General features: G+C 38.4%; 1 protein-coding gene across 2 annotated transcripts in view; it reads left to right on the forward strand.

Annotated features, from left to right (window-relative positions):
• RUNX1 (RUNX family transcription factor 1) overlaps positions 1-19,231 on the forward strand; it is an 83,500-nt gene that overhangs the window by 7,760 nt on the left and 56,509 nt on the right. For both annotated transcript variants that reach the window (XM_024197067.3, XM_024197069.3), the window contains exon 3: positions 17,909-18,013. In XM_024197067.3, coding sequence (XP_024052835.1) covers positions 17,909-18,013 — 105 coding nt within the window. The remainder of the gene's footprint in view (positions 1-17,908; positions 18,014-19,231) is intronic.

Here is a 19,231-nt window from a genome sequence, read left to right on the forward strand (position 1 = left end):
ACAAGATAATTTTATGAACTCATCTTACGCTGTTCTCCTAACTCATGTAATTAGTCCCATGAACTGTTCATGTGAATAGGGTCTGTTTGCCTGAGTAAGGATTGCTGGATCAGGCCCATAGCAGAAAAGCTGATGAAAATTTGAAAATACAGCCTTCCAGTTTTAGGGTAAGGCACTAAAAGTACTTCCTATTCAGTATGCTTTCATAAAGTGCTTACAAATATATTGTTCTTCTGTTAAGTTCTTATCTTAAAGTGAAGTCAAAACATAAGATTTGGCTGACTACATACAATATTGTCAGTTAAGGTTAGTTCAGTGTTGTAAAATTTATAAACCAAAACTGACATTATCTGATGCATTCAAGTAGGTTAGTTTTACCAGTTGTTTTGAGTTCTGTTGTCTCTTTGGAACCAGACAGAGCCCTTTATGGCTTATTGTTCTTCCCCACCCCCATTTTTATTCGTCTGTGTACTCTCTGAGTGACCTAGTCTCCTCTTGATGTGTGTGTGAATAACTCCTATAAACATGAACGGTGTTATAAGCATACTTCAGGAGGATTGCATAGCTGGCCCATTCCTGTTCCTTGCAAAGCTTCATATTACAATGGGAGTGAGATCAGTCTTTTGACTGAAGAAGTTACGCTGATTATAGACAGCAGAATTTATTTGCTTTTGAAATGAAACTCGTATTTTGTAGATTTTTTTCTAATATAAAATCCATGTACAATTTGAGAAAACCATACCCCTTACAGATTTAAAGATGAGACATAAATTCAGAAAGCAAATACATTTTATGTGTAAAATATCCAACCAGGCCTGAAATGTCCTGTAGCTTCATTAGCCTGATATCATTCAAACCTGGTTGTTTGGGTTAGCTTCAGAATCCAATTGGCGGGGGGGGGGGAGACTGCAGTTGAAAATGTAGCTTAGTAATGCTAAGGAAGGATAATAATAGGGTAATGCAGGGATAATTATATCCATTTACTGAAAACATAAGAGATGCTGTAATGTATAAAAGTATCAGTCATTAAACATGTTCATTTGTTATATTAAAGGTTCCACCTTTTCAGTAAATGGTATTTGCATTATGATTCAGAGATGAGTGTTTAGAAAACATTTTGAAGATTCAAATGAATAGCTGGCAAAGTGGTTGAGAAGCTAATAAAAATAGACTTGCAGTTTGGTTCCTGGCCATGCTAATGAAGCTAGAAATCACAACTGTGGTCTGTATGATTTTTCAAGGTCAAAATTTGATAGCTGAGAGAGAACCCTAATTGTCCAAAAGAAAAACCTTGTAGGGAAGATTTTTGTAACCATTTACTTTGCTAATACCTTTTGGTTGCTAATAACAACAATCATTTATATACAATTAGAAGTTTTATTTAAAAAAATACTGTGCTTGCTGTGATATCTTAGATTAAAAAAAGGTTATATGGGGACCTTGAATGCTACTAATCAGTCTTGGAGGTTTAATCTCATAAACTCCATTAGCTATCCAAATTTTGAGTGAATGACTAATATATGTTTTTGTTTACTCATATAACACTGAACTGTTTTCCAAAGGTGTGGCTTGTTTGCATTTGGGTGCATGGTTTCTGATGTTATGTTCTGTTGCGTTTGCATAAAGCCTAAATAATAAGGTAGCTGCTGCATCAAAGTGCATTGCTTCTTTTGATTCTTTAGTATAGGAAAATCAAGTAAAACTCTGTTTGCTGTGTAATATTTGAGCTTGGGTAAATTCAGCTCCCAACAGTGGTAATGTGATGCCAATTATACATGAACAACCATTGGAAGTTTGAGTCAGTTATGGTCATTGTGGATACCATTTGTGTGGTTTGAATTACTTGAAATCACTACTCTGATGTAACAAAGAAGGGCTCTACACTGTGACAATTCAAGTTCATGCCTCACTTTCTCTTATGATGTGTCAGTTATCACTGGAGGTTTAAACATCACTGTTAAAAACCTCACAGAAATGTTGACAATCCACTTCTCATTTTCAGAGGATAGAAAATAATCATTCTCACTAATTTTAACAATTACCCTTAATTCTGACCCTCGGCGGTGCTGTAAAAGGAATGTGAGACATTAACTGTAAATATAGGTAACTATAGCTATTGTTTCATGTGTCCTTGTTCAAGACAATAGGTCAGATTCTCACCTATGTAAATTGGCGATGCTCCATTGACTTTAATAGAATTACACTAGTTTACACCACTTGAGGATCTGGGCCTGTGTGCACTTTGATGCACAAGTGTGTGCCAAATAGTGGCTGAAAGATAATCAAATAACTGAGCTATATTTCGATGTTCATTTTACATTTAATAGTGAAGCAACAGGCCTGTATTGCTATTGCTGGGCATGCAGTGTGATGTTCATTATTTAAAAAAAAACACTTGATTTTCTCGATACCAACACAGGAAAGTGAGGGTATCACAGATCTTCAGAAACACCAGGATGTTGTATTTAGGAGACTTGGCTTGCCCTCCAGTACAAAGCAGATTTGCATTGGAATTGGCTGATGTCCAGGATTACTATTCCTCACCCTCAGTTCAGAATGCCACTGGGAAAACCTGCCTGTCTGGCTTGTAGGCCTTAGTAAGTAATTTCTAAAAGAACAATGTAGTTTAAGGCTTAAGAAACTTTAAGCTTCTCTGCCTGACAAGCTGGTAAACATCTTCCTTTATTTTTTTCTCCCAAATTTTCCCTTCATTCATTCATTTTTCAAATGTAATTATTCTGTACCAATGCAAAGTATGTAGCTATCTTAATATAGCTTATTATGATGAAATAAAGCTAACACGAAAAGCCAAATACCACACAGGAAGTTCACTGGCTAAAATTAAAAAGAAATAGTTATTTTAGAGAGGGAAAGTTTCAGGGTCTGGTGGACACTACATTGATTCCACATGGAATCATTTATCCAAATAACTGTCTGCTTTGTAGGTGGCAACATTTTTTTTCATGTTTTCTGGGTGAAAACTACTTTGAATGGGTTAATATATTAGTAATTGATGTGAATGTATCTTGGTTTACCTGCAGAAGCTGTCAATCTTACCTTTAAACATTTTTCTGGAGTTTAATGATTATTATAACTAGTTTTATTGCAAGATCTTTTTACATTTTTTTTAAAGAAATAAAAATGAAATTTGAAAATTCAGCAACTGGCAGGGTCAGAACCACATGAATAATTTGGCAGATAAGAATATGCCATTTTTCATTTCTATGAAACATAAGAAAACGTAAGTCTGTGCCACTGGTTTTCACTTCACTAGCCTATATGAGAACACTTGGAGGATATTACAAGACATAATCAGAGATATTCATTTTAGGTCTCTTTCTTCAAGACATAAATTTGAGGAAGAAAGCTCAGTTTAAACTGGAATGTAGATGACAGAAATGTGCTAACAAGTTACTGGGCCAGATTCTGAGTTCATTTGGTTTTTACTTGCCTTCTAATGGCAGAATTTGACTCATTCTGTGTAGCTTTGTTTTCTGACATATTATTTAAGGGCATTTTTGTTAAACTTTGCTTTTACTAAAAGTTAAACGCATTTAAAATTATTATAGTATTCAGAGTGCAGACTGGAACTCAACAGAGTATAAAAAGCAGTAAAACTTGTCTTAAGCAATTACCTGGGGCCTGATCCAAACTCGTTGGCATTAATGGAAAGACTCCCATTGACTTCAGTTGGTTTTGTATCAGACCCTTGGATAACAATTAATTGGGATTTTAAAATAAAATACTGTGGGGAGGGGAGTCTCTTGAAACAGGAGGTTGCCTGAAAAGGATGGCCTCTTATATAGATTTCACTGTATTAGAATTGATCAGCTCAAAAGAGAAGAAAAGTAACAACAGTGTATTTGAAAAAGAAAAGTTGCAGTCTAAAAACAACATTGTTGTATAACATATGATATTTTGATAAACAGCAAGATAGACAGATAGAGGTGATGGTCCAGGGGTTTGATAATAGGATACAAAGCCAGAACTATCTGTTGCTTGTGTTGTTCATATCCTGTGTATTAATAAAGAACTTCTGTTTCCGGGTCTGTCAAGTTAGTATCATCCTCGATCACTGACTTTCCGAAGGGTGAAATTCATCCCTGCACGGAGGGCCAGCACACCACTGATGTTACACAATGGGACTCTGCTGGGGGGGGAGGAAGGGGAGTTGTGACTGGAGGAAGCTGTGTTTCCCTGTGTGCTGTGGAAAGTGGTGCTGGAGAGTAGCTTGGGGAGGAGCCTTGGGATATTTTGAGTGTGCCAATCCAGTGTCCCTAAGACTTGTTGCAAGTGGTGAAGGCGCTGTGGTCACTACTCCAGCCCACAGGTTGTGGTCACCACAGCATACTGGACTGCAGATACAGACCCTGGGTCTGGGTTAGAGGGGGTAAATTTTGCCTCCTACTATTTGCATATTTCACCTGCATTAAGTTTGATTATTCACACTTTGTATAAGTAAAATGAATATCACCCTAAGAGAGAGGGGGGGGGGTGTTTATTCACAAGGCTGTGTGCAGCTGTTTGTTAATATTATTGTAAACTGTTTTTCAATTGGTTAAAACATTTTTTCTGGTTTTCTTTTTCTCTTTGTTTATTTGTAGAGAACTACTCAAAAGTCATTGACCTTTTAAGACTGGGAAAATAAAAGTTGTTAGTAAAGAAATTATTAGAAAGCAGGACTCTGCAGGATGGGGACTGTCTTTAACTTTGTACAGCATGTAGCATGTTCTCAGTGCTTAACAAATATGTATTATGAATGATACTATGCCATGTGAGTAAGATATGTAAGCACAGAGATGAAATACAATATAAGCAAGTTTCAGCTCATTATTTCAGGTAGGATTGAAGTATTCTTTTAGATTTCTCTGTAAAATTAAGTGTCATGGCAAAATCTGACATGAAAACTCTCTGCATTTATATAATGTATCGTAGATCTTGCAAATCAAATAGTGGTGATCCATCACTGTGGGGAAAGATATGCAAATTATATTAATTAATAACACAGTCCTTTAGACAAAGTCACTTTCTTGGTGCAAGCTTTCATTGGAAACTTAGTGGGGAGAGGGGAGAAGAATTCTTTATAAAACTGTACAACCAAAACTGACTTATGTTTGCATTGAATATATAACTGTAGACATTTCTGTATGAATTGCTGATTGTTAAGGAAGTATACGATACAGTTCAGCGAGGATATTTGAATTGAAAACATCATGTGGTCCGGAGGGTTCAGCATGACTCCTGCTATCTTTGCCAGCTGACAGACATTCTATTGGGTTACTTAAATTTGGTCTGGGCAGGAGAAGTTTCAGTCAGAAAGTGTCAATAGGAGAAAAATAATGGTAGAGTGATTTTTAGAGCTTCCTGTCTCCGGGAGCATTATGGTTGTAAACAGCGATCATGCCAAGTGCTGAACTACTGGCCTAGTTCCAATAACAATAAATCTACTTTTTGGTTGCACGGAGCCGTGCTTGAACATTTTGTTTTAAACTTGGGATGATGATGATGATGATGAGATAGTGTGTTGTTATCTGAGAGTTTTCTTATTTTGTATGATTGTAAAAGAAGTTCATCTTAGGAGGATACTGTTTATGGAAAACAAAGTATTTCACTGAAAGAAGAGGTTACATTGTTTCAAGAAATCTGTTTGCCTTTAAGCGTTTTTTGTTTTGTGTTTGGTTTGGTTTGCTTTTCTTTCTTGTGTGCCCTCTTTTAGACATCTTCTCAAGCAAAACTGTCTGGAAAAAAAGTCACACCAAGAACAGCTGCTGATTTGTAGTCAAAATAAAATCATTAAGAGAAAAATAATTAGTGCTCTGGCCTGAGGGCACTTTAATGAATTTCAAATGACTACTCTAAAGTGTGCAGCTCTCATCAACTCTCTTGTACTTAACAAAAGAACTGAGGGTGTTCTAAATCAGTGGTGCACAACTGTTGCCATACAGAGGGCCACGATAATATAATGTGCATATAAACTTACATAAGCCTCCAGCACTTTGGGGTCAATTTGTATTGTCCCCTCATATAGCATTTAGAGTAAATGGGGTGAGGAGGGGACATTTTGTTTAATCTTAAATCTTTTGCTTCTCTTTTCTCCCATTTTTAATCCCTTTTCTCTCTTTTTGACTACGACTTTCCTTCTCAGACCATTTCTTTCCCTTTTGTTCTCTGTCTCTTTAACTAAAGTCGCTCCTCTTTTTCTGTGTTCTCCATCTCATTTTTTCTCTTATTCCTGCTCCTCTATTACTAGAGTCTATTACTATCCCCCTCCATTTCTTGTCCTAGAGCCACTGAGTGAAATTCTGACCCCATTGTAATCAATGGGAGTTCTGTCATTGACTCCAGTGGGCCTGGGTTTTACCCTTTGCCTTCAGGGTGCCTCTTCCCAAGCCAATTGTAGCCTGAAGCTCAGCTCTGCTTTCTTAAGCTACCAGCTTCAGGCACTTTACCCTGCTAAGGTGGTATAAATTATTGTTATTTAATGTTTAGATTGTGATAAAACCTAAAGGCCACAAGCAAGTTGGGCTCCATTGTGCTAGGCAAAGTACCAAAATGGCTTTTATGTCGATGAAAATAAGGCCCTCTAGTTTTTAGCCTCACCCAGTCAACTAGCAGTAATACTTCTGCTCCCTCCTTGTGGTCAAGGGGTTGCTTCTAATACTATGCAAGGAAGGGAGAGGCATTGGGTGGCGGGAGTGGGTGTAGAAGGAGGAGCTCCTGGAGGCTGACAAGTGGGAAGTGGGGAGGAGCAGCTACTGGAAGGAAGGAATGAAGCTACTAGAGCTCTGCAGGGAAGTGCATGCAGTGAGTTTCCTGTCCAGTTTCCTGAAGTTCAGCGAGAAGCTGCAGGAAACACATTGATAGGCAGCCATATATAATTGACAGGCTGAAGGTAACGCACCACAGCTGTAAAAGCTAACATAGTAATGTCCATGCTTTGAAGTCTTAAAGGGACTTTCTAATGTAGCTAAGTCTTCAGTAAGGAACTTTCTGTTAGTGGGAGGTGCCAGGTGTTCATACAGAAATCTATCTGTATCAGTGGTTCTTGGACATCCATTAATACAAGTTACCCCAAGTTGTGTATCAGGGGTGTTACATCAGTGTAATGCCAGTGTAGATGCGTCCTACTCCCACATCAAATGAGTCATTGCAAACAGTCCTCCTGCTGATGTTCCACACTTGCACCACTCACTGCAGAACTCACCTCTCTGGTCATCTTTCTACATTCCACTACTCGGGGGTCATCTGGGCTGGAGGTCACTCACTTGTTCAACTAGTGCTGACAAACACACAGGTGCCATTTGCCAGCCATATTCAGAGTGGGTGCACACCACTCTTTTGAAGCCTGTGTACTGACACCATCTTTGTTCATGCATCTGCCTGGAGCAATGTGGTGGTCATTGGCTTCATTGTTCTGCAGGGTGAGAAGTGTGCCCAGACCCAGCTGGGAACTAATCGCCAAAATGCTAAGATCTTCCAGTGTCTGTCTGAACAGGTGGCTGAACTGGGATTTGTCCAAAGTGAAAACCAGTGCAGACAAAAGGGCAAGGAGCCAAGACAAAATCAGTAAGGATTACAGCAGGTGAATCAATAGCTGGTACTCTTTAAGCTATTACACAATAAGCACCCTAGGCTGGGAATAGGCCATACTGAGAGGTGGAAAATGCCATCTTTTACATGGAAAAATGAAGGTTTTTCCAAACATGCTTCTGAAAGAGAGGCACTATTTAGGCTTGGCAGAATTCAATTTTTTTTATATATATAGTTTTGATGGATCATATCAATGTTTATTTTTAATCACTTTTTAAGATCTGTATCCATTTAAATTTTCAAAGTAGTGGGAAATTATGGGGGATGGTCAGACTATTTAATGGCAGTTGTGATTCAAAAAGTTATAGCTTTATAGACTAATGTAAATTGTCAACGTCATGGGTCAAAATATGAAAAGTCAATATCCTTAAATCAACAAATGGTACTTATTTTTACTATTAATTTGCTAGTCCATTTGTAACCAGCCTAATTCAAAATCCAGCCTCAGTCTAATGAGTTCTCCAGCAGCATTTTTTGTACTTTGTTTAGCTGTATATTTTGATTATTCTAGATGGAATTTTTTTTAATCTGTTTGCATGTGTATAGTGAAATCAACATTTACCGGCATTCCCCAATAAAAATCTAATCTTTCCAAGTCTAGTAATATTCTAGCAGGTACAGGGCTGGGAGACAGGAATTCCTGAGTTCTAATTCTACCGCTGCTATTGACTTGTTCTGTGACCTTGGGCAAATCACTTAACCTTTTAGTGTGCGTCTCATCACCTATAAAATGGGAGTGATAATTTCTACCTCCAGAGGTGTTGTAACAACACATTAACATTTTGAAATTCTGAAGTGTTACAGAAGGTTTAAATACTATTATTAGAATTAATGATCCCAAGGTATTTTTGCAAGGATAAGGCTACATTGTAATTTTATTCTGCCTCCCTGAGTTCTCCTCTCCATTTCATTTTTTTACAGTGGGTTTTCCCCCCTCTATACTATTGTGTAGCATCACTGCACTCTGCTAAACAGCTGCTGCATTCCACCCCAGAGATGGCTGCATTTCACTGGTGGACCAAGTGACTTCAGGATATTTGTAAAATACTGGGGGGCTCTTTTGCAGTGAAAGGATCTGTGTAAATATAAAACATTATGCTGGATGAGTCTAAAAAAGCAGCACTTCTGCGTACATAGGTGGCCATAACTCAAAAGGACCAAGCCAGTATCTTGAGCAGAAAATTAGCTACCGAATGGCAGAAATGAAGTGCTATATGTCAGGCTGATCTTTGTGGGGGAAAAAATCACTCTTCAGTAATTCAGTCCTCCCAACCCCTTTTACAAACATTAGTAACATGCAAATATTTATGAAGTCCACGTATGCCTTTCAGTGCTCAATAATATTTTTGCAATAAACATCACATTTTAGCAATAAAACCGTATAATCCCTTTGTACTGCCACTGTGCCACACAGGTTGGGCACCCAATAGCTTCTCATTCTTCCTGTACTGTAATTATTGTCTCCACCCATGTTGCTAAGAATTTTATAGAGGCGCTGCAGCAGCTCTACTTACAGTTCAAGGCTGCTTGGCTTCTCCATTAAGAGTTCTCTTTTCAGTCTTTTAATCAAATGCTTTAATTCACACTGAAAACTTGATCTGTAGGCCTCCAGCCTAACAAAGCATTTCCACACAACATTCCCTATAAAGTGGCTCTGTTGTTTCTTAGGGCAGGATGAAATATATTTTTTTTTCTAGTTTCCAACATCATTCTTCCTTCCAACGTACACTACGCTACACTATACTACACCACACTGCGGGGATGCTTAAAAGTTGAAACACATAAAATTAAAGAAGTTAATGTACAAATATACACATCTGGCCAAACTCCTGCAGTTACCCCCAATAAAACCTGACCTATGAACTTGAACAATGCCATGATGTCATCTCCAGATATATTGCTTTTTTGTGGGGGAGAGTACTGCTGATGTTGATGTAATCCCCCGTAGGTAATGTGATTCAATGTAAGATAATTATTCTACTATCATCATGTTCTCAGAGACCTCCCTCCTGCCACCCTGGTCCCAGATCTGTAGACCTCATGCATAATCTCCTCCCTTTTGCTCCGTTACTTCCTGTTACACTTCTTTCCTACCACTGCCTCCTGCCTGATAAGTGGCTGTTGACTTTATCCAGCTAGCATAACTGAGGATATTAGTATGCAGACAAATCAGGAAGGTTGACGTGTATCAGGAAGTAACTGAGCAAAAGGGAGGAGATTATGCATGAGGTCTATGGGTCTGGGACCAGGATGGCAGGAGGGAGGTCTCTGAGAACATGGTGATAGTAGAGCCAGCCGGGGTCTACTAACAATCACCATTCGGTATCTAGAAAAGTGCGGAAATCGTGCATTAGTCACGTCTCTGATTTAGTCAATTCACTTGTCCTGTTCCAAAATTCATAAAATATAAGCAAGATTTACATTTTAAAAAAAATCAGAATTAAATTAAGCTCTATGGAATTCACATTTATTTAAAACATCAATATTTAAAAACTGATAAATGAATAATCTCAATTCTTAAATGGGAAAAGGGTTATCAAGTCTCTGCCAGGCAAACAATGGAACAGCAGCACCAGCTGCACTGTGACACACATTCTCAGAGTGGCAGGGAAAACTTGGGCATAGAGACTCCCCGAGCAGTGAAGGAGAAGGGTGGCATCATGCTAGTGCCTGAGACTGGGAAGTGAAACTGACTATCAATGCAGAAATGAAACTGACTCTACATAAAACACTGTCAAATGAAAAAGTAAACAACTGAAAAATATATAGAGAGAAAATCTGTCACTGTTCATAATCGGAGGCCCCAGTCGTGCAGCTCTTTCTCACACGAGTAATCCTTATTCATGTAAGCAAGGATTGCTCTTCCAAGAATTGCAGGATCAAACCCTAAGGCAACAGTTGTTACAGTAATACATAAAAAAGTGTTCAGACAGAAATGTGATATTTGAGTTCACCGTGTCCCATTTATTGTCTGTATGCTAGCATCCTCAGTTATGCTAGTTGGAATGTGTACTGCTCGGGGATACTAGTCTACTTCTTTCTGAAGAAAAGAGGAGGCATTCACACACTAGGACAGATTATCAACTCTGCTACTGCAGGGCAAAGGGTAAAAAAAAATCCATTTTAACTAGGTACCTGGGGATTTGCCAGTGTAAGAGGATTCCTCAGGTAGTGTATAGCTGTGGTAGCACAGGGCGCATGGCTGGTGCTGTGGCCAGAGCACTGTTGTACACCAGCAATACCTGTCTGCCAGAATAGCCCCAAGGGGCGTGGAGAGCCAGGCACATTTTTAGACCTTTGTGTCTGCTCTAAATTGTCCTGAGGGCTGAACCAGCCTCTGACTGGCCCCAAGATCTGGATCTATTAGTTTTAATATTTTATGTCAAAATTGTGCATTTAACAAAAATTCTTTGTAGTGGGATGGCTTTCTTAAAACATAGCATTAATGAAAATCCTCACCATATGTGTAATGTTTTTTAAGATAGATTGGATTCTAGGACCCAAAAAAGGTTGATGTTGGTGTCCCTTTTAATATCACTTAATTTCACTTTTGGAATTCAGTGACTTAATATACACACCATGCTTCTAATAGAGTGAGGTAAATACACCTATTTATGATTCACAAAATAATAAAGTGAAGATTGTTTCAATCCAAATACACCCTCTCCCTGCCACCACACATATTCTGAAAATTTTTGAGAAACTAATTCAACATGCAGGAAAATTAATTATAAATCCCGAAAGCATTTGATTTGCTCGCTGTAGAAAAGGTGGGTGTATGGGTGGGGGAAATGTGAGAGTACAGCTTGCATCTGTTGTTGGTCAGTATGGGTATGTCTACGCAGAAGCTGGAAGGTATAAATTCCAGCTTGAGGAGACAAAGCCACGCTAGCTCTGAGCTAGCATACTAAAATAAGGGGTGTAGCTACAGTGGTGTGATGAGCTAGCCCCCCCAAGTACAATCCCATGTGAGACCTGGGTGCATAGTCAGGGCAGCTAGCCCCTATCACTACTTGAGCCGCACTATATTTTTAGCCTCCTAACTTGATCGGAACTAGCATGGGTCTGACTCCGTAAACTGTAATCTACACCTTCCAGCTCCAGAGTAGACATACTTTATGGAGTGCTGCAGGAACAGAAATGAAAGCAAAGAGTGGAAGCCAGTAGCTGAGTTGCACCCAAATTACTAGTGTCTGTGTTGCTGAGCCATTAGTATTCAGATGATTCAGAATCTTATCACACAGTGGATTAAATTCTGTAGTTCTTATTTGGGGCAGAGAAGGAAGGACAGTATTTGGCCCTATGGGTGAAATCCTGACCCTACTAAAGTCAATAGCAAAACATCTATTGATTTAATTGGGGACAAAATTTCACCCTATACGGATAAATGTAGAAGTAAGAACTTTGTGCAATGAGACACTTGGAATTATCCAGTAGAAATGTTGCAGAATATAGCCATACAGTTAAGTTGATGGAATCACTTGGCTGGAAGGGTGCAACAGCTGCATCTCCAAAATCCCACATTTCACAGGCACAGGCCTCCATTTTCATGTGGGGAAAAAAAGGCCTATTGTACATGCAACTACCTGTTTGTGCTCACAGTTATTTGGTTTCTAGGTGCAAATAATCATTTGTACACAGTTTTGCAGGCATACCCATTGTGCTCTCATTGTCAAATTTGGCTTATAGTGCAGTGGTCACCATTAAAAATTCTGTATTTGACAACTGGTACCGCACAGTAGTATATGAAGTTACTGTAGTTTCTCTTGTGCTTGAAATAATAGCTGTCTGTGGTATCTATGTGATAATGGTTAACAAAAGTTAACTCTTTAATATCTTCTACTTTAACTATAATTGTTCTCCTATGAGATGCCCACTGAATGAAATGCCATTGGCAAAGTTGTGTCCTTAGTTGTATGAAACTGCCACTGAAGACAACAGGAACAAGACAGACATCTGAGGACAGAATTTTACCTTGTTTAATTTTTTCTAGACTGTCACACAATTAGGTGAAGCATTTAAAAAAATAAACCATGCACTAAGCAACTCACTAACTAACTGAAAGTCAGTTCTACTACTCTTACTCATCCCATCAATTTCAATGGGATTATTCAAGTAGTAAGCAATTACTCAATCAAGAGTGGCAAAATGTTTCCCTAATGTATAGTTGTTAATGTTGTGTGTGTGTGTGTGTGCGCATGTTCGTATGTGTGTATATATTGCATGTACATACAGCCACACACATTATAAACAAAAATAGTAGACATCTTTACATTGGCACTTTGGCAGATACCTAGGGAAGTGTCATGAGAAGTTTGAAAGATATATAACTATCATCATTTAGCACGGTTTAATAAAATCAGATGAACACATAAGTATGAAAAAGTAGTAGCAGAAAATATTGTACCATAATTTCTCTTACTATAATGTGGAAACTTCTCTCAGACATCATGGAATTAGCTATAATATCATCTGTGTTGTATTGTGTATTTTTGTTTTACATTTCATATTTTTTCATCCATATTGCTTGGCCTTGTCAGTGCAAACATTCTTGGCTCCTTTCCCATTTTTGCTTCTTTTCCAGTTTGTTAAAATAATGCATTGTAATTACTTAAGAAAACCAATAATATTCTATGACAAAAGAAATCCTAAAGCAACATATAGCTATTGTAACCATATCATCAGCTTCTCTTGCTTTTTTTCCCTTCTGCACCTTATTGGCCCAATCCTGAAGCTTTTACTACATTTTTGTCCAATCCTCATTCAGACACTCCTTCCCCCTCCCACCCACCTCCCCCTTGATTGAGCTGTGAGTTTTGCCTGAGAAAAGACTGAATAAAAATGGAATGGAGCACTCATAATATGGTCTGTAATCTCTAAAGTTCTTCTCTCATCTCCCCCACTTATTTCTCTTCCACAACCACAACCCACATGAGAAGACAGAAAACCATCCTTTAAAAACATCTGGCGAGCCCCGCTGGCCACATGTCTTCTGTGCTACTTTCTGTTTGCCATTCTCTGTAGTTTGCCTGGGTGTGCTGCTTTGCATCCACACACATTCTAAAAAATGCCTCCCATCCATAGAGCCATCTCGTTCTTGTAATTACATCTCTCAGGGATGACTAATGCAATACACAAAACCTCTTTGCATGTTACGAGGTTGTTGTCCAGGATTCGCTATTTTCCCACCTTGACTTCATTCCCTTTCAAAAGCTGCAAAGGCCCCAGATTACAGCAACCCCCTCTCCAGCTGAAGAGGCTGGAATGCAGCTCCCTGAAGAGCCCTTCAACACAATGTCAAGCATCATCCAGAAGGTGCACAGGGAGGGCACTTCAAGTGTCTCACTTTTCCCTGGTTCTCACTGCATTTCCAGTCCCTGCCAGACTGGAAATGACTGAGCTCAGGACACAAGTATGGATGCCTGTCTGGCAGAGCAGTGCACTATCATTAGACCATCAAGCTATGATTTTTAGAAGATTTTTTTAATCTATCTTTTCCTTTGACGTTTTAATCACTAGTGGCTCTAGAGAGTATTCCTGTGTAGTTTCTAATGCAGCCATCAACGTAGTATCTAGGCACCATATACAAAATTAAGTGTTACTTATTGACTGTCCAGAAATACAGCTAGTTCTCTTCCCCGTGTTAAATTGTTTTTTCAAGTGAATCATGGTGGGGATCTTGCAGGAGAAACATTGCCAGGCTGTTGTGTTACCCTAATACTGGGGACAGATCTGATTGACTGAAACAGTGAATCTTGTACTGTACCTTTAAAGATGCAAGACTTGGGCTTATCTTGTTGTTGCTGGGAGTATATTCCAAAGCCAAGGTCCCTCTGTTGAAAAAGCCCCAGGCTCCTGAAAGTTTTATCCTTGGGATCAAGAGCTGCCACATCCTTGATGTTAGGAGCTGCCATGGATAATTACAGAGGGAGTGGCAGTCTCTAAATCTTGCTCATTAGCAGTGTTAAAGAAAGGACCTCATATGAGATCATTTCACTATTCTCAACCAATATGCCTACATATGCACAGTAATTTCCAATTTTAATTACCACATATTGTGTGTGCATGATCCCTAGTCCATTTGTGCATAGTCTTTCCATTTGTGCTTTGTGGATTGTTTAAAACAGGGGTCTCATCTCTTTCCATTAGCTAACAAAGGGCTGTGTGCTGGGGAAATCTGACTGTCATTTATCAAGAAACTAATCTGATATTTCTTTTGAACCAAAATTTAATAACCAGTTTTGACAGATCATGTGTGTTTGTATACATCTCTGTGTGTAATAGGCACATGTGTATCTAGGAAAAAATGAGATCACAGATTTAGGCTGCATGCTAATACACAGATGCAAGGGGAAAGTTTGGGGGTGCATTCATCCTATGATCTTTATGCACATGTATTAACTATATGTTTGATTAATTCACGTAAAATTAGGTTGGATACATTTCTAGCTAATTTTACCTGAATCAACCAGACATATAGTTAATACATGTGTAATGAGTAAAACCAAATGCAAATTAAACAAAATGGCCAGAGGACTACAGTGGAATTGTCAGAGAGTAACAGTAAGTGACACATAGGCATATGGTTATTTAGTCCTGTGGTTAACCAGCATGTGGTTAATGAGTAGACTTCTATAAACAGTAAAAAGTAAGTGGAGTGTCTTCCTGCTTTTGCCAAATTGTGTCACAACAGGCACCATCATTTTGAAATCTAATAAATTTTGAAGAATATCTTTGAAGGAGTTACAAATATTGCACCTGGCCCTGATTCTCTATGGTAATTTTTTTGATTTTACAATCACATTTAACGATTAAAAATATTTTCTCACTCCTTGTATGTGTGAAAATCCTACAGAAACAACAGGGGGACTGATGAGTGTGTTAGGGAAACAGTGAAAATGCCCCATTAAGTGTTATCATATGTCCCAAGTAAATAAACTGGAAAAATTATAGCTAGAAATAGATTAATAAATAGAAAAGTATTATTTTTCTCTAATCTCTTTCAGTTATAGGCATTTTAGGTGCTACTTGAAATAACAGTACGTAAAATATTTTCCTAAAGAAGCAGGATATGTTTTTGGCTTGATTATGTCCCTTTAATATTAGTTAAAATCTCATGTTTTGGGTGTTAATTTTCTTGGGGAGTTTTTAATAGTAGTTATTTTTGATCCCTCATAGAAAAGTCTGAGTATTGGCAACATAATTGTTATGATCTCTCATACAATTTGGTATTTAGAAAATGTCAAAAACACATTGGCCTTGAGTCTGGCTGAGTGGACCCAAGTCAGGGGTCAACGGTCTTGAGGCATGGATCAAAGGTGGCTTTTATGCCACCTTTACAGCTCCTCCCGATACCTGGAGCTACCTTTCAGCAGAGGTTGGAAGGGTATTAGGAAGGCACAGGACTGGGATGTAGAAGAATTGAGTTTTAATTCCCGGCTCAGATACAGACTTGTGTATCGTTGGCTGAGACACTTAGGGCTTGTAGCAATGCACACTAGAAGGGGTGCAAATTCTAAAGCACATCAACACACTGTGCACTAACTGGCCGTGTAGACCCTGCTGGTGTGCACCGAAAGTTCCCTAGGGCACATTAATGTACTTCTGTTTGGAAAGGAACTACATTAGCATGCACTAGGGAACTTTTAGTGCACGTCAGCAGGATCTACATGGGCCAGTTAGTGCACAACACATTGGTGTGCTCTAGAATTCACACCCCTGTAGAGCACATTGCTGCACTGTGTAAACAAGCCCTTATTTAACCTGAGCTTTACTGCTCCATCCTAATTCACAGGGACATTGTGAGGACAGAAACCATTAATGATTATAAAGTGCTCAGATATTAGTGCTGAGGGCCATACCAATACCTAGATAAGAACTGAGTTCAGATACTATTGAAAGTGAAACTGTCTTATTCTCGTCACACGTGGATGTATACCTACATCTATATAAACAAAGCAAACTATAACAATTGGAAGCTTTCATCAGAAGAACCCTGAGACTTGGTTGACAGGAATGTTGGAGACCAGCAATGAGGTGCTTTTTGTAGCGGTGTGTGGGAAAGTTTGTACAGCACATGCCTATGCAAGTATAACCTCAATTATCTGAAACTCCCCATTGTCCAAATCAGGGCCATGTTTCTTGAAAATTCTATGATTATCCATGTCCCCCATGACATTCAGAGAACTATACTAAAACTGGCTACAGGTAGTGCTGTCAGCCTTTTATTTCTGTAAATGCCAAAGTAATGATTAATATTTATACAGTGCTTTACATTGTCAATATGCCACACATTCAATAACTAAATAATCTGAAGAACACTAGGCAAGTAGTAGTAGTATCCCCATTTTACAAATGAGAGTAAAAGGAGTTTGCACCAAAACAGAAGCAGAAATATTTAAATGCATTATAATAATGAGGGCCTATATCATAATTTCTTATCTCCATTTGAACCACCAAACGACTAATTTTCAAAACTCAGAACTATGGCATGCACATACTATATCTGAAGTCTTCCCTTTGAATTATAGTGAAACCCATCATAATATCTTAGCAAAACTTTCCATAGAAATCCAGGAAGCAAGTTTTTACCCACAAAGGGATAAAATAAAAAAGCTGAGTTTGTATAAAATATTCTTGGCCAGGTTTAAAACAAGGGGGAGGAAGTGGAGGAAATCCAGAACAATCAGATCACTGTTATGTCTTCATGGAACTCTTTAATTCCCTTCAGACAAACTATAGAGATCTTTTTTTATCTTGTCTCTATAATTTCTTGGAGCTATGGTAGTAGATTTCTCTGTATTTTAAAGGATTCCTGTTTATTCTGTAGAATTGATCCAACACTAGCTTGAACCATCTACCATGGGATTTTCAGCGTTTCCTAGGGGACTTGAACATCCCTTTGATTTAATGGGAATTGTGTGTTCAGATTCCTTAGGCAGCTTTGGAACTCAGCCATAATTTATAGGGCTCTGTGAACTAACACCCTTAACAAACATAGATCAGTTGTAAGTGGTAGTGTGGATAATTTAAAATATAACTGTCCAGCTGTAAACTGTGTATTTTACAAAGTATAAATAACATTAAATGTAAATCAATTTGTTATACGTGCTTGGAGCAGTAGCCATGTATGGAATATACACAGCCTTGGATTGCCCTGAAGTGGATGTGAAATGCTGCACTGTATGGACACATATATAATATATAGAGACTAAAATATGATGTGTTTTCGAGCTGTTGAAAATGACAGATACAAATTATCTCAGTGCATGTTGTATTGTAATTATCAGTAAGAGAGTAATGTGCTTTCCTGTTGCAGGGAAGAGCTTCACCCTAACCATCACAGTCTTTACAAATCCTCCACAAGTAGCCACGTATCACAGAGCCATCAAGATAACGGTGGATGGACCTCGAGAACCCAGAAGTAAGTGATCTGGCAACAATGTTAATGCAGGTGTGAGATTCCATATTAGAACAGGGGTTCATCACCTGGTGTCAGATTAAATGCAGCAAAATATAAGATTAATTGGGAGCAATGGATGTACTTTGAACTAAGGCTATCCACTAATGATTTTAAGTATGCCTCTCTAGAGCTTAGTTCTGCACGAGTGTATTCTGTTGTTCAAAAAAGTATTTGAAGTGCTCTGCACTTGAAGGCAACAAACTCAGGTATGATTTGTATAGTACACAAGACCGAAGGGATATTGGGTAAAAAGAGGACAGGACGTACATTATGCAGCATTTCCTGGTCACTTTGACTTTCAGATGGTCATAGGATTTTTAACTTTAGAACCCAAGATGCCATTAGTCTAACTTTTCAAAGTTGGCAGGCAAAAGCAAAAAAAAAAAATTCAGAAAGATGACAACCACTGTTCTTCTATATAGTTTATTGTGCCTCATGCTGGTTTATAACTTAGGAAAACTGTAATTGTTAAAAACAGCCCTTCAAACAGACAGATGGAATTTACTCCACTGGGGCGCACATTTTCACAGACAGTAGTTCTTGCCAAATTTTTTTAAAGCATTAAGTATGAATAGAAGATGAAAGATTTGATATCTGTAGGGACAAATCCACAAATTTCACACAAGTACAGTTTTTGGAAAAAACAGATGTACAGTCATCAGATGTTTGTGCAACATGTGCTCTGCTTATTACCATGGGCAATAATTAACCTCAGTCACTAACCTTCATGTAGAATTTTCATATTTTTTATCAAAATGCCTTGATGTAAATTGAGGTTTGTGGTTTCCTTCTTTTATTCCCTCTGCACATTTGGCATAGGTTCTAACTGTTGCTTAAGAGAAGTCATCCCAGGAGAGGAGAACAGAAAGAAACAAACACCCACTAGAGGGTGATCCTTGTAAGCCAGGGTTATTTACTGAGCGTTGGAAGAACAGTGAGGTTCAAATGGATAAATATAGTAGGTTAGAAAACTCTCAGGCTTTCAGCTGCCTTTTATTCTTAATAGTTGCCTGCAATTATGGACTGGATCCTCAGCAGGTATAAATCAGCATATGCAGCTATACTAATGTATTGAAGATCAGGTCGCTGGGTTTTTAGGATTTGAGGCCAGCCTTTGAAACACAGAGGACCTTTTCTTTCTTTCTTTCTTTCTTTCTTTCTTTCTTTCTTTCTTTCTTT

The sequence above is a fragment of the Terrapene carolina genome, unplaced genomic scaffold (assembly GCF_002925995.2).
Source record: "Terrapene carolina triunguis isolate 2854851 unplaced genomic scaffold, T_m_triunguis-2.0 Scaffold30, whole genome shotgun sequence".
In the NCBI taxonomy this organism is placed as follows: domain Eukaryota; kingdom Metazoa; phylum Chordata; order Testudines; family Emydidae; genus Terrapene; species Terrapene triunguis.